The sequence below is a fragment of the Jaculus jaculus genome, chromosome 7 (genome assembly GCF_020740685.1).
Source record: "Jaculus jaculus isolate mJacJac1 chromosome 7, mJacJac1.mat.Y.cur, whole genome shotgun sequence".
Classification (NCBI taxonomy): Eukaryota; Metazoa; Chordata; class Mammalia; order Rodentia; family Dipodidae; genus Jaculus; species Jaculus jaculus.
The window spans coordinates 9,047,481-9,072,039 of record NC_059108.1 but is presented as its reverse complement, the minus strand read 5'-3'; the positions used below and the strand labels follow the sequence as shown (position 1 = coordinate 9,072,039).

General features: G+C 42.4%; 1 protein-coding gene across 3 annotated transcripts in view; it reads right to left on the bottom strand.

Moving 5' to 3' along the window:
* Cdk8 (cyclin dependent kinase 8) overlaps positions 1–23,975 on the bottom strand; it is a 68,099-nt gene extending 44,124 nt beyond the window's left edge. For 2 of the 3 annotated variants that reach the window (XM_004659971.2, XM_004659972.2), the window contains exon 1: positions 23,773–23,974. In XM_004659971.2, the coding sequence (XP_004660028.1) occupies positions 23,773–23,900 (128 nt within the window). In that variant the 5' untranslated portion in view covers positions 23,901–23,974. Of the gene's footprint in view, positions 1–23,772 lie in introns of all 3 variants that reach the window. The other variant, XM_045155129.1, reaches the window with a different exon arrangement.
* Between the last annotated feature and the right edge of the window lie 584 nt (positions 23,976–24,559).

Sequence of the window (24,559 nt, the reverse complement as noted above, 5' to 3'; positions counted from 1 at the left end):
CTACATTTATGTGCATTTAATTAAAGAAAAATATAAAAGTCATATCACATGTTTAACTCACAATGGATAGCTTTCTCATACATAATGAGTTATCTCATTAAATCATTTGAGATAACTTAGCTCAATCCTGGTATCTCATGAGGGAAGTCAGCATTAACAGAATCTAAGTCCAAAGCTACAGATTTACATGTGAAATTGGATTCAGACACAGAGATCCTGACACAGAGTTTTTGTTTGTAAAAGTTTTATTCCACTATAAGTGTCTATGCTTCCTTTCAAAAATGTGCACCTGAATACACAACAAACACCTAACACAAACCCTGTTCTCTTTTAATAACATTTTACAATTTTTATCTATTTAGTTACACGTGTGTATACATGAGAGCACGTGTGCCAATTGGAAGAGCATTTGTGTAGCATACATGAGGCTCTAGGTTTAATTTCCCACCCCACCAGGAAAAAGAAAAGACGACTGTACACATGTATGAATTCCTAAAATTCTACTAAAATTATGAAAAGGGAATTTTTAAGACATAAAATCTGTAACAATTAAAAACTGGAAAGAACATTGTTAGAACCAGAATGTCTCCATTTCTAACTCTGATTGCCATTTTACAATGTGCAAGTTTCTGGTTCCCAAAAGTGGCCCAGACCACCTATCTCAATTGTGAAACAATGTATGAATTACTATTTTAATGAAATGGCCCAGGCCCCTAAAGTTGAATGCCCTGTAATATAAAGAAGTAGTAAGTCTACTGCCCCTATAAGAGCTCCCTAATCTGTGAGGGGACTAGGTCACAAACTGCCCAGCCAAACCAATTCTCGGGTTTTCTGAAATCAAGCCTGTCTCTACTGTTTGTTGAACCAAGTCTTTTCTCTTATTTCATTCTTTGTATCCTAACAAATACAGAATTACAAAGGCCAACAGGAAAGCAAATGGGCAAACAACTGATAAAGAGTAAAAAAGAAAATAGGGGGGCTGGAGAGATGGCTTAGTGGTTAAGCCCTTGCCTGTGAAGCCTAAGGACCCCAGTTTGAGGCTCGATTCCCCAGGACCCACGTTAGCCAGATGCACAAGGGCGCATGCATCTGGAGTTCGTTTGCAGTGGCTGGAGGCCCTGGCACGCCCATTCTCTCTCTCTCTCATTCTCTCTCTCTCTATCTGCCTCTATCTCTCTCTGTCACTCTCAAATAAATAAATAAAAATAACAAAAAAATTTAAAAAAAAGAAAATAGGATCAAAGCTGATAATGATGAAATTCAAAACCCACTTAGACTTAAGAGCTAAATCCTTCAAAAGCAAGTGACTAAAACAAATGAGATACTTGCCAAAGCGGAATTAGCTGACTGAAAAGCAAAGTGAAGAAGCTATCCCAAAAAATAGACCCAAAAAACAGAGAAAGAAAAAGAAAGCTGTAGAAGATATTCCATAGTAATGACCTCTACTAGAAGTGAACTAGATGAAATGATAGAAACAGAATGATTCTAAACAGCCCCTCCAAATCAAAGAAGAAATCAAAGAATCAAACAAATTTCTGAAGGAAATATGTAAAGAACATAGAAAATTAGCTGAATAAATAAAATACAGGACATTAGTAAAGAGATATAAATTCTGAAGAAAAAAATCTGAAATACTAGAAACAAAAATTGCATGAAGTTTAAAAGTCCATGGAAAACCTCACTAGTAGAATGGATCAAGTGGACAGAATATCTGAATTTGAAGACACAGTGAGGAAAGAAACAGTCTTACAAGGAGAAAAATCAACAAAAAAGAACAAGGAGGACTTTCAAAACATTTGGGATAACAACATGAAGAGGTCAAATAAAAATTCGGACATAAAAGGAGAATTTCAATCAAAAGACATAGTATTTCCACCCCCCCCAAAAAAAAAAATCACTGAAGAAAATTAGCCCAAATTAGGAAAAGAGATGCCATTTAAAACATTAAACACTCATAAGTACACAGACCAAATACCTCCCCCTCTCCTCATGTTATACTTACATTTAAATACACAGACCAAGGAAGCACCAAGTCACTTATAAAGACCATTAAAATAACAGATTTCTCAAAAGAAACTTTAAAGGTCAGTAAGAAATGAGTACTTGGACTTTATATTTTTAGTTTTTGGTTTTTGAGGTACGGTCTCATCTAGACCAGGCTAACCTGGAATTCATTATGTAATCTCAGGGTGGCTTCGAACTCATAGCAATCCTCCCTCTGCCTCCCGAGTGGTATTTCAAGTTCTGAAAGACAGCTGCCAGCCAAAACTACTATACCCAGCAAAGCTATGTGTCATAATTGGAGGAGAAATAACTTTCCATCCATGATTAAAAGAAAAAAAAGCTAAAGAAATTCATAACCACTAAGCCTGCATTAAGTATCTTCAGGCAACTTTCTGTTTAAAAAACTTTAAAACATTCAAAAGAGAAACCGAAGACACAAGGAAATGGAAAGATATTCCATGTTTAAAAGTAGGAAAAAATCAATATTATAAAAATGGCAATCTGCTGGGCATGGTGGCACATACCTTTAATCCCAGCACTTGGGAAGCAGAGACAGGAGGACCACTGTGACTTTCAGGGCAACCTGAGACCACATAGTGAATTCCAGGTCAGCCTGGACTAGAGTAACCCTACTTCGAAAACCAAAAAACAAAAAATAAGGCAATCTTACCTAAAGCAATACAGACTGAAAGTAATATCTATCAAAATCCCAATGCCATCAATTACTGGAAAAACAAACAAACCAAAACCAAAACCAAAACCAAAACCCCACAATCTTAAACTTCATTTGGGAAGCTCACAAGCTCAAAGGGGTCCTGTGGGGCTGGAAAGCTGGTGGCATCACCACGCCTGACTTAAAGGTACAGTACGGATACCTAACAACAAAAGCAGCACCGGCACAAGAACTCAGACCAACGGAACAGAACAGAAAATCCAGGTATAAATCCATGCAAGTACAGTCATCTGAATTTTGAGAAAAATACTAACTGGAGAAACGATACCCTCTTTAAACAACAACAAAAAAATGGTGCTAGAGCCAGGTTTGGTGGTGCACACCTCTAATCACAGCACTTGGGAGGCAGAGGTAGGAATGCTGTGAGTTCGAGGCCACCCTGAGACGCCATAGTGAATCCAGGTCAGCCTGGGCCAGAGTGAGACCCTACCTCGAAAACCAAAAAAAAAAAAGGTGCTAGCCGGCCTGCTACCTTACGAAGCATGCGGGGAATGAAGATGCTAATATGGGGATCAGTCATGGGTATCCTTTCTTTCTGTCATGCACACAAGGAACCCGTGAGTAACTGGGCTAAATCTCTCTACGTCTGTAAAAAATTATGGCAAGAGTCTTATGACTCTTCACAAGTGTTAAAAGGGATTTTATGAGACTACCCTCTCCACTGCAGCCCCAGTCCAGTAACCTATAAATCCAATCCCAAACATTTTTGTTTCCTGAGACAGGACCTCATTATATAGTTCAGGCTGGATTACAGACTGACTTCAAACTCACAACAAGCCTCCAGCCCAGACCTCCTAAATGCTGGAATTACAAGCATAAGCCACCACATGTGGCCTCCAACATTATTTTATGTTTTCTGCCTCCTGGTGCTACATGTGGTATCCTTACAGACATATGTCTTCTTTCATGACTGTTTCCCTTGGGAAAATTAACAAGTCATCTGGACAGCTATACCCTAAGACACCTAACAATTTTAACAAGTCCTTAAGCAGTACATCAAGGATCTTATACTTCCCTGTTTCTGCTTTAATGGAACATGTGGATGATCATTTATTTTGCTTGAAAGATGAAAAAGCAAGTTCTAAAATGGATTGGGTTTTTCTACTGTAATTCAGAAAGGACCTAAGTTCCAAAAAAGTTGCACTTTGAAAGTCTACTCTGAAAGCACATAATTGGTCTTACAACCTTTTACTCTGTGCAGATTAAACTCCAGAAACCTTCTGGAGGCATATAACCAAGAGACAAGCACAAGCTTCCTCGATCTCACTAACCGTCAGGCAGTAGGGTACCATCTTTCCATGAGGGATAATCATTAAAGAACTTAATAAAGTCTTCAATGCCAAACCTCTTCCCTAGGAACCTAAACATGAATAGACCTTTTGTGACTTAAAATGAGTATGCAGCAACTTCCTTCCCTGAGTTGACCTGATTATCATAAATGTTTCCACTTATTCACATATGAGTGATCCAAACAAGCCCTTGGTGTTTGGACTCCATGGGAATCAGAGACCAAAAGCTACAGCACTCTTGACACAGTGCAGACAGCTTCCCATCTTTGCTAAAAGAACACAGTAGCCCAACTAAGAAAGCTGCTGACTTGCTTAAAGGTCTTTTTAAACAACAAGGTCACTTAGGGACTTGCTGCTCACTGAAAAAACATTCAGTGAAGAGGCTTAACTCACATAAAATCTTATTGTGTGCAGGACAGGGGGTGTATATTTTAAGCAATTATTTAAGGACATAAAAATGCTTATCTTGTGGGAATGGACTAAATTTAGCCCATGAACACTAGTTTGCTAATTCACACTGAGGCAGGAGTATTGCTGTGAGTTAGAAGAAGGAAGTGACAGGGGTGAGGAAGGGAAGTGATGAAAAAATAAAGAAGTGAGCGAGAGGGAGGTAGGAAATATGATGTAGGATCAACTCACCCTGAGCATGGGATCTCTTGCTAAAAAGCAATAAAAAAATAAAGCCAGAGCACTCACCCAAGCTAGTCACTTAACCAGGTAACAGAGATTAAAGGGTTAGTATGTTTGGCACTGCAGTTAGAATACGGATACTGGCAGAAACCTAGATGCAAATTGCCATAGTTAACCTCAGGTGATATCAGGACAGTTTCTTTGTGACATTAGCAGTTCTGAAATTGAATATGAAAAATGAAATTGCATAAAATTATATACTCTAATAGAGACAAATTGGTAGATAAAACCAACATCAACATTAATAGGAAAACTTTACAGAAAGGGCTAAGTGTGTGGTGGTCTCTTTGCCACAGTGGAACTGAGAAGGAAGCCAGTTCCCTCCTGGTTAGCCCTCATAGCATGGGAAAATGCTATGGGAGCTGCTGAGGGATAATGGTCACCAACAGCATAAACACACAGGGCATCCTGCCAGCTACAAAAGCAACCAGCCGGGCATGAAGTACACACCTGTGCAACAGGGCAACACAGCCTATGCAAATAACCAATTGTTCTTGGATTAGACATGAGGACGACCCAGTAGGAGAGAACTCTTACCTGGTATTGGGAACCAAGTTAGAATCCCACGGATAGGAAACTCATAGACTCCAAAGAGAAGCCCCCACTGCTCTCTGGCTAAGAGTGGGCTTACACACCAAAAAGTCTCTCAAATAAGTATGAATATCCCCTTTAATCCAAGCTGCTTTCACCCATTGTTGGAGAATCTGTTTTATTATACAGATGGCTGAGAATACTGTGGAAATCCAGGATACATCAATACAATAAGAAAAGATAGCTGGCTGCCTACCATGACATCTGTCATCTCTATCACATCTGCCAGGGCCCAGGAGACATTACAGAGGTATTGACTATACAAGTACTGCTTTCACTGCTAGCCTGACAACCAGCTTGAGAGAGATGGCAACTAACACTGTGGTCACTCAAAACTCATCTAAGCAAAAATCCAGAGGCAGCAGAGAACTCAACACTAAATCAGACTGCTCATAAGGCTGCCATGACTCAGAGAGCATTATGGAAGAGGAAGTGGAAAGATTTTAAGAGCCACAGGGTGGGTAGGAATATCATGAGACACTGTCCTGCAACAGAGACTAAATTGAGGCCTTCATGACGCCACAGAGAATATCAATAACCCACTTGGGAAGGCCCTATGTGGAATGGGGGCTAGGGAGAGGGGATATAAGATTATAACCTCTTTTAAAAAGATAAAAAGAAACCAGGCATGGTGGTGCATGCCTTTAATCCCAGCACTTGGAAGGCAGAGGTAGGAGGATGCTTGAGAGTTCAAGGCCACCCTGACATAGTGAAATCCAGGTCAGACTGAGCTAAAATGAAACTCTACCTCGCAAACCAATAAATAAATAAATAAATAAATGAAAAAGAAAAAAAGGAATGGTGTCTTTGAATATCATTTAAAAGCTTCATACAATTGCTTCCCTGATGTGTGTTTTGACTGTCTTGCTTTTTGTTTCTTTATTCTTTGTTTAGACTTAAGGCTTTCCTTGTTGGAAATTCCAGCATTTATCACCTCACTATTGAGACAAAACACCCCACCAGAAGCAGCTTGTGGGAATGAAGGGTTTATTTCAGCTAACAGTTTCAAAAGTAAGTTTCAACACATGCTCATGTCTTGCAAGGCTCAATCAGCTGGGGACTAAGTAGGAGGTTGAATCACAAATAATTGGGGTAAGGGAAACATTTTTAAAAATATTTACTTATTTATTATTCCAGAGAGAGAGGTGGGAGAGAATGGGCATACCAGACCCTCTAGCCACTGGAAACAAACTCCAGACATAAGTGCCACCTTGGGCATCTGGCTTACATGAGTACTGGGGAATCAAACCTGGGTCCTTTGGCTTTGCAGGCAAGCACCTTAACTGCTAAGCTACCTCTCCAGCCCAAGGGAGACATTTTATATTCAAACAACCATAAAAATCTACAGCTCAGGAGAGATGGCTTAGCAGTTAAGTGCTTGCCTGTGAAACCTAAGTACCCTGGTTCAAGACTCGGTTCCCCAGGACCCATTTTAGCCAGATGCACAAGGAGGCGCAAGTGTCTGGAGTTTGTTTTCAGTGGCTGGAGGCCCTGGTGCTCCCATTCTCTCTCCCTATCTCTCTGCCTCTTTCTCTGTTGCTCTCAAATAAATAAATAAAAATAAACAAAAAAATTTTAGAAATCGATAGCTCAAACACTGCTGAAAACTCAATGGTCATGTGGTACCTGCTTAATACCAGAACCTGAAAGGCTACAAGAGGATTATGAATTTGAGACTAGCCTATGCTATATAACAAAACCTGGTTTTAATAAAGGAGAGTATGGGGGGAGAAGAGGGGAGGAAAAAAACTTAATTCAAATTTAATGTTCCCAACATGAGCCTGACAGTTGTTCTAACCTCTCTGAAGGGACCCATTTTTGCAAGGGGTGTTAAAAACATCACAAATCCCTCAACTTACTCATTAACTCAGATTTATTTTACCTCTAATATTAAAGGAGAGCAGAAAGAACAAAGGCAATTCTGAGACTACAACTAGCAAAATAATTAAGATTACCGTGAGGGGATAGAGAGAAGGCCCAGCACATCAAGTGCACATCGTGCAAGCATGAGGGCATGACTTCTGCTCCCCAGAACAACATGCAGACAACACTGTAATGCTGTAGTCTAAAATCCCAGGGTGCGAAGGGCAAGGAGAGGGGTAAGACGGGAAACTTGCCCTGAGGTCCACAGGCCAGGCTGGCCTTCATAGAAACGAACAAGAAACACTCCCTCCAACAAGGTGGAAGGCCAGGAGCACACCCTAAGTTGTTGTCTGACCTCTAAACCTATGCTTCGGCACACACACATCTGGACTCACATACATAACATGCATACGCAGACACACCACACACATACAAAAAACATTATCTAGGATTTCTATGGTCTACCATTTTGAGACTGGCTCTATGACAAAAATCAATTCTTTCTGAATTGCAGCCATTCTCCAGTTGAGGCTGACCATTACTTCAGCGCTAAACTCCACACTAAAACAAGCACACATCACCAAATACCATCTACCACGGAAGTATGCAGTTACAGACTGATTTTTTTTAATCTAAGGTAAATGTTACATAATGAAATACTTGAAGCTATGTCACTTTTACAAAGAAGAGAATTTTAGAATTTTACATAGTACACAATTCTTGGGATCACAGTTTTTTTAGTACATACTTCAAGAGGGTCAAGGGTCTACATACTGTGATGGCCTTCTTTTTCTTTAACTGACAACTTCCGTAATTAGACAATAAACCATAATTCCCCCTACACTCTCCCCTTCACAACTCCATTCTCCATCATATCCCTTCCCCCTCTCAATCAGGGTCTCTTTTTATTTTGATGTCGTCATCTTTTCCTCCTATTATGATGGTGGTGTGTAGGTAGTGCCAGGCACTGCAAGGTCATGGGTATTTAAGGCATTTGTGAGTGATGGCCTTCTTACTAGCAGTCTTGTGGCAATGCAAAGTAAGATATGGAAAGAAATGGAAATTGTGTTTGCGTCTAGTCTTTTTCCTCTTATAAAACTGATAATATTCAACCATGGTGGCTCCACACTGACGATTTTTATCTAATCCTAACCACTTACCAAAGGCCCCCACTTCTAAACATCATATTCAGATAAATTTCCACCTTTTGAAAGTTTCACAACAAATTATAACACCGGAAAACCACCACAGCAACCTCAAAATGCATGTGTCAAAATTTTAACCTCTAGTGAGGCTGTGGAGCCTTCGTGACTTCATGATGTGCTCTTCCGGAGAACCCCAAAGAGCTTCCTTGCTTCTGTCTACCAGGAGAGGATTCAGGGAGAACAAGAGAACTCTACCATTCTGACTTCATCTCAGAACTCCAACATCCAGTTGACAGGAATTTTTTGTTAGAAGCAAGAATAGTCCAGCATGCTATTGCACACCTTTAATCTTAGCACTCAGGAGGCAGAGGTGGAAGGATCATTGAGAATTTGGACCCTACCTCAAAAGAAAAAAAAAAAAAAAGCAAGAATAAGTTTAAGTGATCTACATGACTAGTTTTTCGATTTTTGACCCTTTGTGTCACTAGCCTGTCTTCCATTTCAGACAGAACACAAACATTCTACCTGATTTCTGGAGGTAGACCCAGATTTTATGTACTTGTGCAATGTGTATCCATATTTGTTGTTTTGTCACCAAAAAAAAAAAAAAAACAAAAAAACCCACAAACAACAACAACAACAAAAAAGGAAACAAGAGGGCTGGAGAGATAGCTCAGCAGTTAAAGATACTTTCCTTGCAAAGCCTAACAACCTGGATTCAAGGGTTCAATTACCCAGTACCCACATAAAACCAGATGCACAAAGTGGCACATGCATCTGGAGTATGCTGGCAGCGGCAAGAGGCCGTGGTATACCCATATTCATTCTTTCTCAAATAAATTTAAAGAAAGAAACAAACAAATACATATATATATATATGTATGTGTGTGTATGTATGTGTTTATATGTAAGTATGTGCGTAGCAAAACTTAGCTGGGCGTGGTGGTGCATGCCTTTAATCCCAACACTTGGGAGGCAGAAATAGGTGGATCACTGTGAGTTCGAGGCCAGCCTGAGACTGCAGAATGAATTCCAAGTCAGCCTGGGCTATAGTGAGACCCTATCTTGAAAAACCAAAACCAAAACAAAACAAAAATACTTGTGGCCACTTCAACTTTGTTAATTATTCTACACTAACATTATTTTTTCTATGTTAAAAGGCCTTATAAATTACCTACTCAAACTTAAAAATCCTCAGCTTCTTAAAACCTGTTCAAATGTTATCTATGGATTTATTAAATGTTTCATAAAACCTGAAAATGCTACTTGTTTATATAAGAAAACATTTATTAAAGTCTCATTATAATAGATTTAACATTGGATATATAGCTTTTAATAATTGTTTTCTTCCAAAACAGGTTCTAAAAGATAATTACTTCTATCTTATCTGGAGTTTGTGCCCAGAGAATGGCATGTCCAATCGCTCTCTATCTGCCTTTCTCTCTCTCAAATAAATTTTTAAAAGTTCAATTTTTTAAAAAACATACTATACTGTTACCTGCGTTCCTCTGCCATATGCCTACCCCTTTACTTCCTTACAGTGAAATTGGGTGCAAAACTCAGATCGCAAGGCAGATCAAGGTATGATCTACAAAAAGGAGCCACATTAACTTACAGATTGATGACTGGTCTTAACTAGAATTACAGCTAGCCAATCCACAGGAAGTTATAAACTGGCCATAAGAAAAACTAGAATTAGGAGCTGGAGAGATGGCTTAATGGTTAAAGTATTTGCCTGCAAAGCCAAAGGATCCAGGTTCGGCTCTCCAGGACCCACGTTAAGCCAGATGCACATGGGTGCTCATGCATATGGAACTAGTTTGCAGTGGCTGGAATCCCTGGTGCGCCCATTCTTCCCCCCCCCACACACACGCTCTCTCAAATAATTATTTTTTTAAAAAGAAAAGCTAATGATCTGGGCTTTAATCCCAGCATTTGGGAGGCAGAGGTAGGAGGATCACCATGAGTTCGAGGCCAGCCTGAGAATACAGAGTGAATTGTGAATTCCAGGTCAGCCTGGGCTAGACTGAGACCCTATCTTGAAAAGAAAAAAAAAAAAAAAAAGGAAGAAAAAGAAAAACTAGAATTAAAAGATGAATTCTAGCTGGGCATGGTGGCACATGCCTTTAATCCCAGCACTCGGGAGGCAGAGGTAGGAGGATTGCCATGAGTTTGAGGCTACCCTGAGACTCCATAGTGAATTCCAGGTCAGCCTGGGCTGCAGAGAGACCCTACCTTGAAACAAACAAACAAACAAACAAACAAACAAACAAAAAGATGAATTCTTTCAAATACCCCAAACATCAAATAAAGTATTTAGTACATACAAATAACTATAAAGTGGAAAATATAGTCTAAGTATATATAACTTTTACTTGATTATAACAGCTGCTTCCCTCAACTGTATTAGCCAGATTGTATTCTTGATTATATTTAACTCTAAGCGTGATACTACTATTATATGTCACATGTAGATATCATATCAGACACAAAGGACAAAGAGAGAAAATATCCAAACATTGATCAAAATGACTAAGAGATTTGACATGATATAGGAGTTTTCCTTTTCATTTTTTGTTTCTTTTTATTTCTTTTTTTGAGAGCGAGCAGGAGAGAAAGAAGGAGAAAGAGAGAGAGAGAGAGAGAATGGGCACGCCAGGGTCTCCAGCCACTGCAAATGAACTCCAGATACATGTGCCACCTTGTGCATCTGGCTTATGTGGGTCCTAGGGAGTTGAGCCTCGAACCAGGGTCCTTAGGATTCACAGGCAAGGACTTAACTGCTAAGCCATCTCTCCAGCCCAGGAGTTTCTTTCTTAATGGCTTGACCAGCTATTCCTCTTTCCTGAAAAGTGCTTTCCTGACTCCTACTCTGCTCATCTGTATCAGCTCCTAGGAATGATGCTAGCAATATGGGATGTGAAATGTTTGCCCTCAACATGTACAAAATGTGATGCTGGACCAATGGGAAGAACTGTGAACTCAAGTTCCCAGAAAGCTGCTGTGCCTTCTCATCAATTAAAGAAGGGTTTTTTTTTTTTTTTTAATTGTTTTTAAATAAAAGCCCCATGCCAGTACCTAACTCTCAGGTAAACAGTTCTATCTAGCACAATGTAAGCATGACAACCAGCTCTGATGCCCAGTTTCCTCACTTTCATTTCTACCTCATTTTCTCTCTTCCTCACCTCTTACATACTCCAAAGGTTTCAAGTTTTTGGAACCCAAGAGGGTTATTCATTAATCTATCAAAGTCTAGTTTGTACCATCTTTTCTTTACCTACCCCCAGCCACAAGAACCAGTAAGCCAGTACCGCCATCTCCCTTATCTGATTTACCCAACAGAGCAAAAGCTAACATGGAGTTTTACAGGATTTATTAAGGGTTAGAACCTGGGCCGTGACAGCCCTAGCAAGCCATGTTCACCACCTGCATCTTAGTAAGACAATTACATATGAAAAGCAAAGATGAGATTTATTCAATGTGACCACAGTGAGGTGAAAAGTGGGTCCAGTGACTGCCCGCACTCCCAGTCCATCTTCAGGGTCCTGACAGGAGGTCTGAGTGGAAGTAGAAGGCGAGAGGGACGTAAGCAGATCCAGTCGGGTGTGCTCTCACCCATCCCACTATCTCAATCCAGTCTCTCCACAAGGTCCTTGGACAAGTTGCAAATCATCCTCCTCTAGTTGCTCCAGAGCTTTAGCCTTTTTCTTTTCCCAGCGTTAGATTCCTGGGGAAATCCCAGCTTTGGGGAGGTTCCTTGTTTCAGCAGTCTGACAGCCAAAGGGAAGGGCACGAGGGAGGGAGGGTTCCTTTAGACGGTCTTCCATCCTGCCAGGATGATTACAGGAAAACACTATCTAGGCGTCTGTTTCCCAGTATCTCCCTGACACGGGCAAGCTGTTTCTGGGCACAGAGCTGAGCCTCCACTGCGCGTCTTACCAGCCACCGCCAGGGCAACACAAGTGCTGCCACAGCTTCTTTATGGTCCCGTCCACATGCTGCTCTGGGTGGCAGCAGTGTCCTATCAGCCATTTTCAAGGCACCCAGTTCTCACGAAGAGGAGAAGCCCCAACAGTATCCCCCTCAGCCACCTATCACTCCTAGCTAGCAGGGGCCATGCAAGTGCGGCTACAGCAAGGAGCCTGCCATGTGGAGAAGACATCCATACTGGGATTGCCCCACAGATGCCCCACCCTCAGACCACTCTCTTCAGTTCCAGATTCATCTCCCAAAGTGGGTGTGATGTGACTGCTGCCCCCAGGGGACTCTTTGGTGGCCAAGCCCCTCTTCCAGAATCAAGTGTTGCTAAGTGGCCCCGGGGAGTGGGCAGTCACTCACCCTGGAGCGCACAGACGCAGAGGACAGCCACTGCACAGCAGGCGTGGAAGCTCCCCTCCAGCTTGGCACGCGATGAAGGCAATGGCGTGCAGACGGGCACGGGCCTCCTACAGCGGCTCGACCACGACCAAGCGCCGCTCACACTGCGGGAAGGGAGTGACCTGGTGCTGCTCAGGCACTGCCTTCTCTTCCAGGACAGAATATTAATGAAAGGCCCTGTGAGCTCTGGTGTGCAAATATTTTACTTACCCCAGACAATTTCTTTCCTCCTTTGATCAATGACAGCCTATGGCACATTCCTAAAAATCCCTTTCTCTCTTTGTTTTATTATAATTCAACAAACACCGCTCTGGCACTTCTCTGGGCTGTGTCCATGTACAATCAGTACGCTGTACACTCCACAATTCCTGTTAAACAAGACGGGCCTTTCGCTATTTTCCTCTTTAGATCCAATTTCTTAACCTCAAGGGTAGACGTTTTCTCCATCCCAAGGCCCTTTGTTTATATGTACACACTCTCACCAGGGAACTTCACTGCCACTCACAGCTACTACTTCAAGTATTTGGTAATTCCAAAGTCTATTTCCAAACCCATCTATTTATGTAATGGACATTTCTCCCCAGACGTTTAACATGCACTAAAACGTCAGCACATTAAAACCCGTCACCTTCCTGTAGGAACTTGCTTCTCTTCATGTGAATGGCAACTTCCAGCTGTCCAAGCCAAACCAAGCCTTACCCTTGGTTCTCCGTGTCTCTCTCACTGCCAACAAATCAACTCATCCTACTGATTTCTCCTCTCCACTTCCTCACTTAATTGCCTAATTGAAGCCACCTTCACGTCTCCCCTGGATTAGTAACGTCTTCTAAGCACAATTCACTGCAGCTATCTTGATTGTGCCACCAATCTTTATGAACTGAATTTAATAGGATCTGTTTGAAATCCTACAAAACGTCCCTGCCACTTTCAGAAGTACAAAATCCATTAACACAAAACTGTATTTTATTTTATTTTTTGTTTATTTGAGAGCATCATACAGCGAGAGAGAGGGAGGGAGGGAGGGAGAGAATGGGCACGCAAGGGCCTCCAACCACTGCAAACGAACTCCAGATGTGTGCGCCCCCTTGTGCATCTGGCTAACATGGGTCCTGGGAAATTGAGCCTTGAACCGGGATCCTTAGGCTTCACAGGCAAGTGCTTAACCCCTAAGCCATCTCTCCAGCCCAAAACTGTATTTTAAAAGCACACAGTCTCCATTTTCTGTTAACGTGTCTTAGTCCTCTGTAAGCTCACCCATGGTTGCTCTACTGATTCCTTGCAACACCTTTCCTTTACCTATCCTCCCACAGTTCTCTGTGGCGACTCCCAAGCAGCTTTAGCTCTCCCCATAACACACAAGATCTCATAATCACCTCAAAATAAAAATAATCTAAGTACCAACTTGGTTACTTCATATTCTCCACTCCTTTTCACCCAGATTGCTATTCCTTTCCACATAAAAGAAATTTGGGGCCAGGTGTGGTGGCACACGCCTTTTATCCCTGCAGTCAGGAGGCAGAGGTAGGAGGATTGCTGCGAGTTCAAGGCCACCCTGAGACTACCTAGTGAATTTCAGGTCAGCCTGGGCTAGAGTGAGACCCTACCTCGGGAAACCAAAGGAAAGAAAAAAAGAAAAGAAATTTGGGGCTGGGGAGATAGCTCATAAAGTAAAAGTAATTATCATGTGCTTGATCATGAGGACCTGAGGTTGGATCCCGAAAGCCCTCACAAAATACTGGGCATGATGAAGGCACATGATATAATCCCAGTACAGGAGAAGCAAAGACAGAAAATCACTGGGATTCGCTGCTAGCAAGTCTTGCCAAATGTGGAGTTCTGCACAAAGACACATACCCTGTGTTTCAACGAGTGAAATGGAGAGTGACACCCAATGACGATTTGGCCTCCACACATGCCTGAATACACAGGTGTGCCCACACACATGAACATATATGCACATGGACTGGAGAGATGGTTTAGAGGTTAAGGCACTTGCCTATGAAGTAGACCCAGATTCAATTCCCCAGAACCCATGTCAGCCAGTATACCAGAAACCCTGTCCCAACCTCTTGCCTCTCCACCTATCAGTGCTCCAACATAAGAAATTCAATTATTTCCTAACCCTTAAGTGGAGAAAGAACTTTGTGCCCTGTCCAATGAATGATCACCGCCATTTCAGCAATGAAATGGACCAAATCCTGGCTCCCTTCTTTTCGTGAAGGTGAGCCCTAAGCAGACCCATTACCTCCAGAGCCACAGTTCTGCTACACCACTTTTATATATGAGAAGTATTCTTAATCCAACACTTGAATTTCAGAGCTACTGAAATTGTATGGCCAACAATTTTGTGATGTAACATTGCCACATACAATGAAGATGTTCAGTCAATGCTAATAAATACATCTTTCCCCACTGTCAAACAACAGAGACCTCACCACGGTCAATGGATACAACAGAGCACACACGGGACATACTCTTGTTACTACACGGACAGCAAGAGCTCAACAAATACTGGCAAAAGAAATTAAGCGAGGAGAAGCATGAAAAGAAAAACTTCAGCTCCACATGAACCACTAGGATCTGCAGGAGAGCATTAGAAAGCATACTAATTTTCCCTGTTCCTTCTGGAATGGCCTGTGTGACGAGATGTTCCTTGTCTTCCAAGATTCAAGTATTGCATCCGTGAGAGGTTTTTCTTAAAAGCCTGAAATAATTCACGCTTCCTTCTCTGTAGTCTAATAATATGAATCACCATAGTGCTTATTAAGCTGCTACACTTTTATTAACAAGTTTGTTTTCCCAGTAGATACTTCCTCAAACAGCGGAGTGCTTCACTTGCCTTTGCCTTCCCAAGACAGTGACACATGGAAAGGTCCAATAAATATCTGTCAAACAGATTCATGGGTAACTGTTCAATCTTGGAAGACACAGTAAAACAACATACCATATGAACAAATTCCACATGAAATATTTGCTGATCTTGCCACTATAGAAAAATAAAGAAGAAAATGGGATTCTAAGCATGAAACCTCAAAATAGCCTAACAGTGAATCTGAATGCGCTGAGAACCTAAGAAAGATAAACTCAACTCTGTGTTACTTGCATGCTGTGACCAAATACATGGCAGGCAGTAACTTAAGAAAGGAAATGGGCTTACTCCAGCGTTTAGTTTAGGGGACACATTCATCCGATCACGGTGAGGAAGGCAAGGCAGCAGGATGCCATTTGGTCACGTTGCAACCTCAATCAGGAAGCAGGATGAGCAGGAAGTAAGGTTGGGCCATAAAACCTCCACAGTGACCCACTTACTCCAGCAAGCCTCCACCTCCTCAAGATTCCACGACCTTCCCAAGCAGGGCCACTAGCTGGGAGCCAAGAAACAAGGCCAATTGTGGTGGCACATACATTTAATCCCAGCACTTGGGAGGCGTAGTTAGGAGGATCATTAGGAGTCTGAAGGCAGCCTGGGCTAGAGAGACTCTACCTGGAAACAACAACAAACAGCACAAGAGCCTATGGAGACTCATTTTATGTTCAAACCACAACAAACTCCCAGTAGTAAGTAGTATACATTAACTGTTCTGTTCTCCCTTCCTGTCACATTTTCCAAGCTTAAAAGGAATACTACTAATTGCACATACAAATTGTCCAGTGATAGAAAGTAACTGACCATAAGATCTTTGGCAGTTCTGATATCTAAAGAAGTATTAAAAACGAACAGGGTTCACAGTATTCAGAGAGGCAAAGTGACCTGATGCCAATGCTATGATATTCCTTTGGGGGAAATAAAGGTATCTAACCCAGTTCTGAACACAGCCAGAAACAGAGTTAGACCTCCAAACAAATTATATCAAAAAAGTCCTTTCTGGGCTGAGATGGTGTGGTGGTTTGATTCAGGTGTCCCCCATAAATGTAGGTGTTCTGAATGCTAGGTTCCCAGCTGATGGATATTTGGGAGACCCAGTGGAGATGCCGGGACCATGCGATGGCTGCCGAGGAGCTGCCGGCTCAATGAAGTTTCCCAGGACTGTGAGTAGCCTAGCTGGAGGGGTGGAATTGAAATGCCAGAGACTCGTTGCTGGTTAGAATTATCAGACTTGAAGATTTGTCACTGGCTAGAGTTGCTGGACTTGAAGCTACAGAGTTTGATATTTTCCCTGGTTGTTTTAAATCTGGTATTGGTTGAATGTTTCTTTGCTATGCCCAATGCCATCTTTTGCAGTGTGAATATTTATTCTGTGCCATTCTGGGTTTTTTGAGGTTATTTTTTTGGTATTATGACTCAGTTAAAAGATCTTGGACTATGGGGATGTATGAACATCTTTGGGATTGATAAAAACTATGGGGACTTTTAAAATGAGATAAATGCATTGCATTTTACATCATGTATGATTACCAGTTTATGGGGGCCAGGGGCGGAATGTGGTGGTTTGATTCAGGTGTCCCCCATAAACTTAGGTGTTCTGAATGCTAGGTTCCCAGCTGATGGATATTTGGGAAGTAATGCCTCCTGGAGGGAATGTATTGTTGGGGGCGGGCTTATGGGCTTTATAGCCAGTTTCCCCATGCCAGTGTTTGGCACACCCTCCTGTTGGCTGTGGTCCACCTTATGTTGGCCAGGGGGTGATGTCCACCCTCTGCTCATGCCATCGTTTTTCCCTGCCATCGTGGAGCTTCCCCTCGAGGATGTAAGCCAAAATAAATCTCTTTTTCCCAGAAGCTCCTCTTGGTTGGGTGATTTCTACCAGCAATGCGAACCGGACTGCAACAGATGGCTTAGCGGTCAAGCGCTTGCCTGTGAAGCCTAAGAACCCAGTTCAAGGCTTGATTCCCCAGGACCCCCATTAGCCAGATGCATAAGGAGGCGCACCTATCTGGAGTTAGTTTATACTGGCTGGAGGCCCTGGTGCACCCATTCTCTTTCTCTCTCTCTCTGCCTCTTTCTCTGTCTGTTGCTCTCAAATAAATAAATAAAAATAAGCAAACAAAACAGTACTTTCTACTGGCCATAATATATATGTAATGTACATATGTATGGATGTATGTATATGTATAATGACCAACAGACAGATAGGTACCATTGCCTAAAGTACAGTTTTTGTTCTAGTGGTTGATCTGCAAACACAATACATTTAATTTTTATTTTCTCATATCATTTATTAGAAAAGACCCTTCAAATTATATAATGAAACCCTCTACCCTTGAAATAAGAAGTCAGGGCCTATAAAGGTAAATGATTTGCCCAAAGTCATACTGTTAACCATAGACAGTTAGAAGTCAAACTTGGGTACTCCAAGATCTCTAATTTAGAGCTCTTTCAACTAGAAAAATACCTTTTACATCTCAGTAATCCCTTCATTGTTGGCACTGCGTGAGTATGCACACATGTAATTACACAAATATGGAGGATATATCTATATATACATATATAACTATGTATCTACATAAAGATTATAGATATAATAAACAGGCTGTGGTGGAAACCAACTGTCCTCTAATTGGACCAGAGGCCCATTCCAGGGGAGGGAATACATCCCTGATACTGAAAACCTACAACAGGGATAGTCATGAGCCCTAGGATGTAATGTCTGCTGCTGTCTGGCAAAAAAAAAAAAAAAAAAAAAAAAACAGAGGCTGGAGAGATAGATGGCTTAGTGGTTAAGGCACTTGCCTGCAAAGCCAAAGGACTCACATAAGCCAGATGCACAAGGTGGCAAATGCATCTGGAATTCATTTGCAGTGGCTAAAGACCCTAGCATGCCCATTCTCTCAAAAAACTAGGGTGAAACAGATATGTACCCTTAAAGTATACCAAGTCATTGAAAAGAATACCTGTATGATAAGGTATTCATGTTTTCTGAGTGATCCAACTGAAATTAAACTCAACATTTTTGTTTTTTGTTTTTCGAGGTAGGGTTTCACTCTAGCTCAGGCTGACCTGGAAATCACTATGTAGTCTCAGGGTAGCCTCGAATTCACAGCGACCCTCCTACCTCTGCTTCCTGAGTGCTGGAATTAAAGGCGTGCACCACCATGCCCGGCTCAAACTCAACATTTTTGTTCACATATATGTAATATGGAAATTATATGAAGCATAATGGTTAAGAGCTGGGCTCCAGAATAAATGAACTACATGTAATCCTCAAAGGCAAGCATGGGTACATTTAGTCATGTGCTCATCAAACAAATCTGCTGAACTTTTCTAAGCTCAGTCTCCTAATATTTAAACAGACAAATAATAGGATTGTTCCCGTGAAAATTATATAGATGAATATAAAGTGCTGTGTTCAGAACCTAGTATTTACTTCCTCAATAATTTAGCTATTACTATTACCACTGTCAACTAATTTGTTTTTTTTTTTCCATTTTTGAGAGATAGTCAGAGAGGAGCAGAGAGAATGAGAGAGAGAGACAGAGAGACAGAGAATGGGCATGCCAGGGTCTTCAGCCACTGTGAACAAACTCAATACATGTGCCCCCTTGTGTGCATGTGCAACATTGCAATTTTATCACTGTGCATCTGGCTTACATGGAACCTAGAGATTCGAACTTGGGTCCTTTGGCTTCATAGGCAAGTGTCTTAACTGCTAGGCCATCTTCCCAGCCCAATTTTTGGGTTTTATATAAACATGGTCCAAAGAAAACTTTCTTTACACTACACACATACCTTCTCCCTCTTCCCCTACCTACACTGAGAATCCAGAATTGTAAAGACAAATTTTATGTCTTAATTTTTTTCAATATTTTAAAGTGTATTTGGTTGCCTCAATTCTGCTAACAGAAATACAGTTAACTTAGAAAATGATAACCTCTTCCCTCTCAACACAAATCTCACTTCCTAGGAAGTATTCTTTTGGTGTTTAGGCACAAAGGACATTATCTTATTTATAGTGACAGTTAAAATAAATTAATCCCAAGCTACAACATGCGTTTACTTTAAGTCTATTATAACCTACAATTAACACACTTATAAATGCCCTTTTCCTCTATACGCAATCATGCGTCAAATATTTTCCCAATTCTCCACAATCCTTGGGGGTGCTGATTTTATCCTACATGTGGTCCATAAGCAGGATAGTATTACTAATTCATCAAGTCAAAGGAGCTATCAAGATACTTAAAAAAATTATTTATTTACAAGTAGAGAGAGATAGAAACAAACAGACAGAAAGAACAGGTGCACCAGGGCCTCCAGCCACTAGATGCATGTGCCACTTTGTGCATCTAGCTTTACATGGGTATTGGGGAACTGAACTTGGGTTGTTAGGCTCTAAAGGCAAGCAAGCACATTAACTGCTGAACCATCTCTCCAGCCCAAGCTACTTCCTTAATTGTCATAATATATAAAGTGTATTTTGCGGTCTGAATTCCTTTACCAATTATTAGTGTTCGTTGCTCTCTGGACAACTGAAAGGTTACATCATTTACATATATTCATTTTGATAATTCACTATGTCCAAACAAAACTTACATAATTAAATCTTCAGATATTGCTGAAGTTCCTAGAGTACTATGAAATTTCAGTTGCAGATATATCACTTAACTTTAAGATAAATCAATACTATACACCTATTACTTGATCATCTTTTACAAGAGATTAAGAAGCCACAATTTTTTCTTTACCAAGACAAAAAGGGCACAAAAATACTTATCACTGACGAAATCAGAAAAACCCTCATAAATACAATGGAGAATACTACCAAAGTGAGGTTATAAAAAAGCCATACTTAAAAAAAAAAATGCCACTGAAAAACAAAACCGTTTTGTCATGTTGAAGTTCTTTGGCCACTAGACTTACTACTAAAAAAGAAAGTTCATTACAACAAACAGAATCATTGAAAGGCTGCTGGAAAATAAAGGATTACAGATTAAAATATTATTCCCCCAAATATAATATTCACTTACAGCTAAACAAATGTTAGAAATATATATTATACATTGAACTGTTTTTATGTCATAGAATTTCCTCTGAAATTATACTTACCAGCCTGAATGAAAACCTGAGCATAAAGATATACAATCTGCCTAAAGTTACATATTACAGATTTTAAATAAAACAAAGTTAAAACATACTTGAATATATTATTAAATTGGTAATTCATAAAAACAGAATTGGCATCTTTCACCAAGATTAAATATAAAGCCACTGGAAAATGTTAAAAACCTACACATACACCAAATGACAGATTGGTCAAATTTCATGGGGTAAGGGCTTTTAAGACTAGGCCCCATATGGGTGAATAATGCTATACCCAGAAGACATGGGTTGTTACAGAAAAATTCCAGTGCCAGAAGTGGGATAGTTCCCAGTAAGCTGTTGGTCAGGGAGGCCCATGAGGGCCCCAAAACAATACTGCTGCCAATGCTCTTTGTCGTCTCCCGAACTAGACGGCAAGACACCGCATGCTTCAGTTGAAAGTCTCCTCCCTGCTGGCTATCTGTCATAGTGCCCTAAAGTGCTATGCAGGCTGCTGAGAGGGAAAAAATCAAGTCTTAATCAGCAGTAGTCCAGTAAGCCATACAAGTGGCCAGCCAGACAAGCTTTGCCCACTGGTGCAACAGCGGTATGCCTGTTATGAAGGCAACCAACTGCTCTATGAATGCACCTGAGGCCCACTGCATAGGAGGGAATTCATGCCTGGTATGGAAAAGCTTTTGAATAAAGCACATGGCTAGAGAGTCATAGGCTCCAGGGAAGAAGCTACTGCTGTAGTCTGGCTGAATAGAGATGTTGTACCCACCAAGATGCCCTCTAAATATTATGTTTATGAGCACAAATTAGTGCTACTCTGTCTTCTGGTCAGAGAAGCTTCTTGTTGCAGATGGCAGTGACCACTGGAGAGACTCAAAATGCTGAGAAAAAGTTGAGTATTCGGCACTAAGTTAGACATCTCCACCATACCCTTAAAAGCTCAGGGCACACTGTGGAAGAGGTGGCAGGAAGAACAAAGAGCCAAGTGCTGAAGAGGAGGTCTTAGTAATGGTGTCTTCCTGGGATGGAGCAGCTGAGGCATTCACGACTTCACAGCAGCTGTTGTTACCTGAACAGTACTGGGACCATCAATGTGTCATCATGAATGACAGAGAAAGGGAAAAGAAAAGAAAAGAAAAAAGAAAGAAATGACATCAAAATAGAAGAGAGTGGCTGGACATAGTGGCGCACACCTTTAATCCCAGTACTAAGGAGGCAAAGGTAGGAGGATCACCATGAGTTCGAGGCCACCCTGAGACTATATAGAGAATTCCAGGTCAGCCTGGGCTATAGTGAGACCCTACCTCTAAAAAAACAAGGAGAAAGCAGTTGGGAAGGAAAAGGGGTCAACCAAAGAAGATAATGGGGGAATTATGAGGAATATACACTGTGTATACATATGAAAATTGTAATTTACAAAAATCTAAGAAGAAACTACCAGCCCCTTAGGAAAAAGGATGGGGTTTGTCCCTATTACATAATACTGGGGGACCGAAGCTTGTTTAAGTCATTTGAAAAAGACTGTACAGCAAGTTAATACAGACTTATTTTGCATATGAGGTAGGGTCTTGCCCTAGCTCCAGATACTGACTTCTCAACTATCATAAATTATACAGTCTACTAAATAGCTTTAAATATATACAGCATGCAGAATATAAAATTTTCCATTCCCTACCTTTTGCCCTTATCTGCACATATTTATTGTTGTACACAGGCACTGAAATACATTATAAATTAGAAACACATCATAAACTAAAATACTTTGTAGATTATTTCAGTAAGAATGAGAAAAATGTTGAGTAAGTACACACTGCCCTTTCCATTAACCATAATACTGAGTATTTACAAACATGCCCTTAGAGAACTTCAGCTCTATGAAGGGCTTCATTTTTTTCTGTGCTAGTGCATTTCTGAACACACACTATGTAATATAGAAAAAAATAAGTTTTAACGCATCAAAAATAACAACTAACTAACTAAGGGATGTTCAGGTAAAGATACCCGTGTCTAATAAAATACAAAAATTATAAAATAAGCTATGACATTATCTTTCCAACAATTTTCTGTAGTACAAGAGGAAAACAAGGAGTTAATGTATTTTCTCCCCAATAATTGCCTTCTCTTTTATCACTGTTAAAACACAGTCATCTACTGACAAAGGAAAAATGAGTACTTGCCTGTTAAACTAAAACGGAGAGCATTACTAGTCAGACTGAGTAAGGGTTCACGGGGACGAGCATTTAAAGCTCACCGAGAACGCTACGCTCGGGGAGTACGCAGCTTGCAGAGGGCAGCCCCTCTCTCTCTGTCAGCGGCTTTCCTCCCCCATCCACCCTGCACCAAACCCCTATTGTTCTATGTCAAAACCCTCAGCTCACTACACTAAAACAGCAAGTGCAACGTTTACGTTGCGGATGACGGCTCAAAGTGGGACTCTCCAGACCCACGTCTACTCGCTGCCTCCTTTCCCCAAATAAAACCCAAATTTGGTAACAAAATGATCCCAACTGGTGAGGCAAAAGGATTCCCAGCTCCCCTTTCAGATTGATGGATAGATGTCACTCCCAAGGAAGGTGAGGAAGTCCCCACCAAAGGTTACCATAATAAATCGACCAAACGCTGGAGGAGGGGGGCTTCATTCAAACCAGTATATATAGATACATACACATATACATATATGCATATACAGTAACATACATATATGTGTGTGTGTGTGTATGTATGTGCGTGTGTGTATATATATATGTATTTTTTTCTTTTTAAATCCAATACTGAAACCCATGGCATAAAGAGGCTCCTTTTCCAGTCTTGCCACCACAGTCGACCCCAAGGGAGGACGCAGCATGGCTGGCTGGCATGTGGGTTTGGACCAACTGGGGTTCCTCCCCAAAGCCGGCTGGTGGCGGCCGAAGAGGCGGGGGACGCGGGAGCGCGCGCTCTCTCGCTCTCTCTCTCTCTCTCTCTCTCTCTCTCTCTCTCTCTCTCTCGCCCACCCCCAGGGGGCGGGTCACCCTTCTACCTCGCCAGGCCAGCGCGACACCGGCCCCCTGCGGCGACGGGTTGGGGGGGGATGGGACCCGACACCCCCACCCCCCCAAAGCAACTCACCCATCCTTCCTCTTGGCTTTGTAGACGTGCCCATAAGTGCCACGGCCAACTTTGCAGCCCTCGTATTCAAACAGGTCCTCGACCCGCTCCCGCTCGCTGCTCAGCTTCACTTTAAAGTCATAGTCCATTGTCACCGCCTCCGAGGCCTGGAGAGCTGGGTCGGGGGGCCGGCGCCGGGGAGGGCTGCGGAGCCCCGGGTCCCGCCGGCTCTACGCCCGCCGGCCGCCGCGCGAGCCCGACTCACCCGGCGGCGGCGGCGACGACGACGACGACGACGGCGGCGGCGGCGGCGGCGGCGGCGGCGGCGGGGGGAGAAGGAGGAGGAGGAGGAGGAGCAGGAGGCCCCGCCGAAGCCCCGGGGACATCCAGAGGGGCGGCCGGGCACCCGGGCCGGCCAGGGACGCCCCTCACCCCGGCGGGCGCGGACGACGTCCTCGGGCCGAGGCCGACGCGGACGCTGGCGGCGCCCGGCCCTCGTCCCCCCTCCCCGCCCCGCCGCGGGCTCCCGGGCGCCGCTCCTCCTCCCCTCGGCGCGGATCCCCGGCCGGGCAGCCGGGGCGGGCGCTCGGCGCTGCGGCTCGCGCCTCCGGGAGCCCCGCTCTCCCCCTCGCGCTCCGGCTCCGGCTCCGGCTCGCTCTCACGCGCGCTCGCCCCCTCGCCCAGCCATCCACGGAGGCTCCAGCACGGCAGCGCCCGCCGCACAACAGCCGTCCTCCGACGGATGAGGAGGGACGGACGGCGGCGCGGAACACGGCCGCCGGTGTCGCAAAATAAATAAATAAATAAG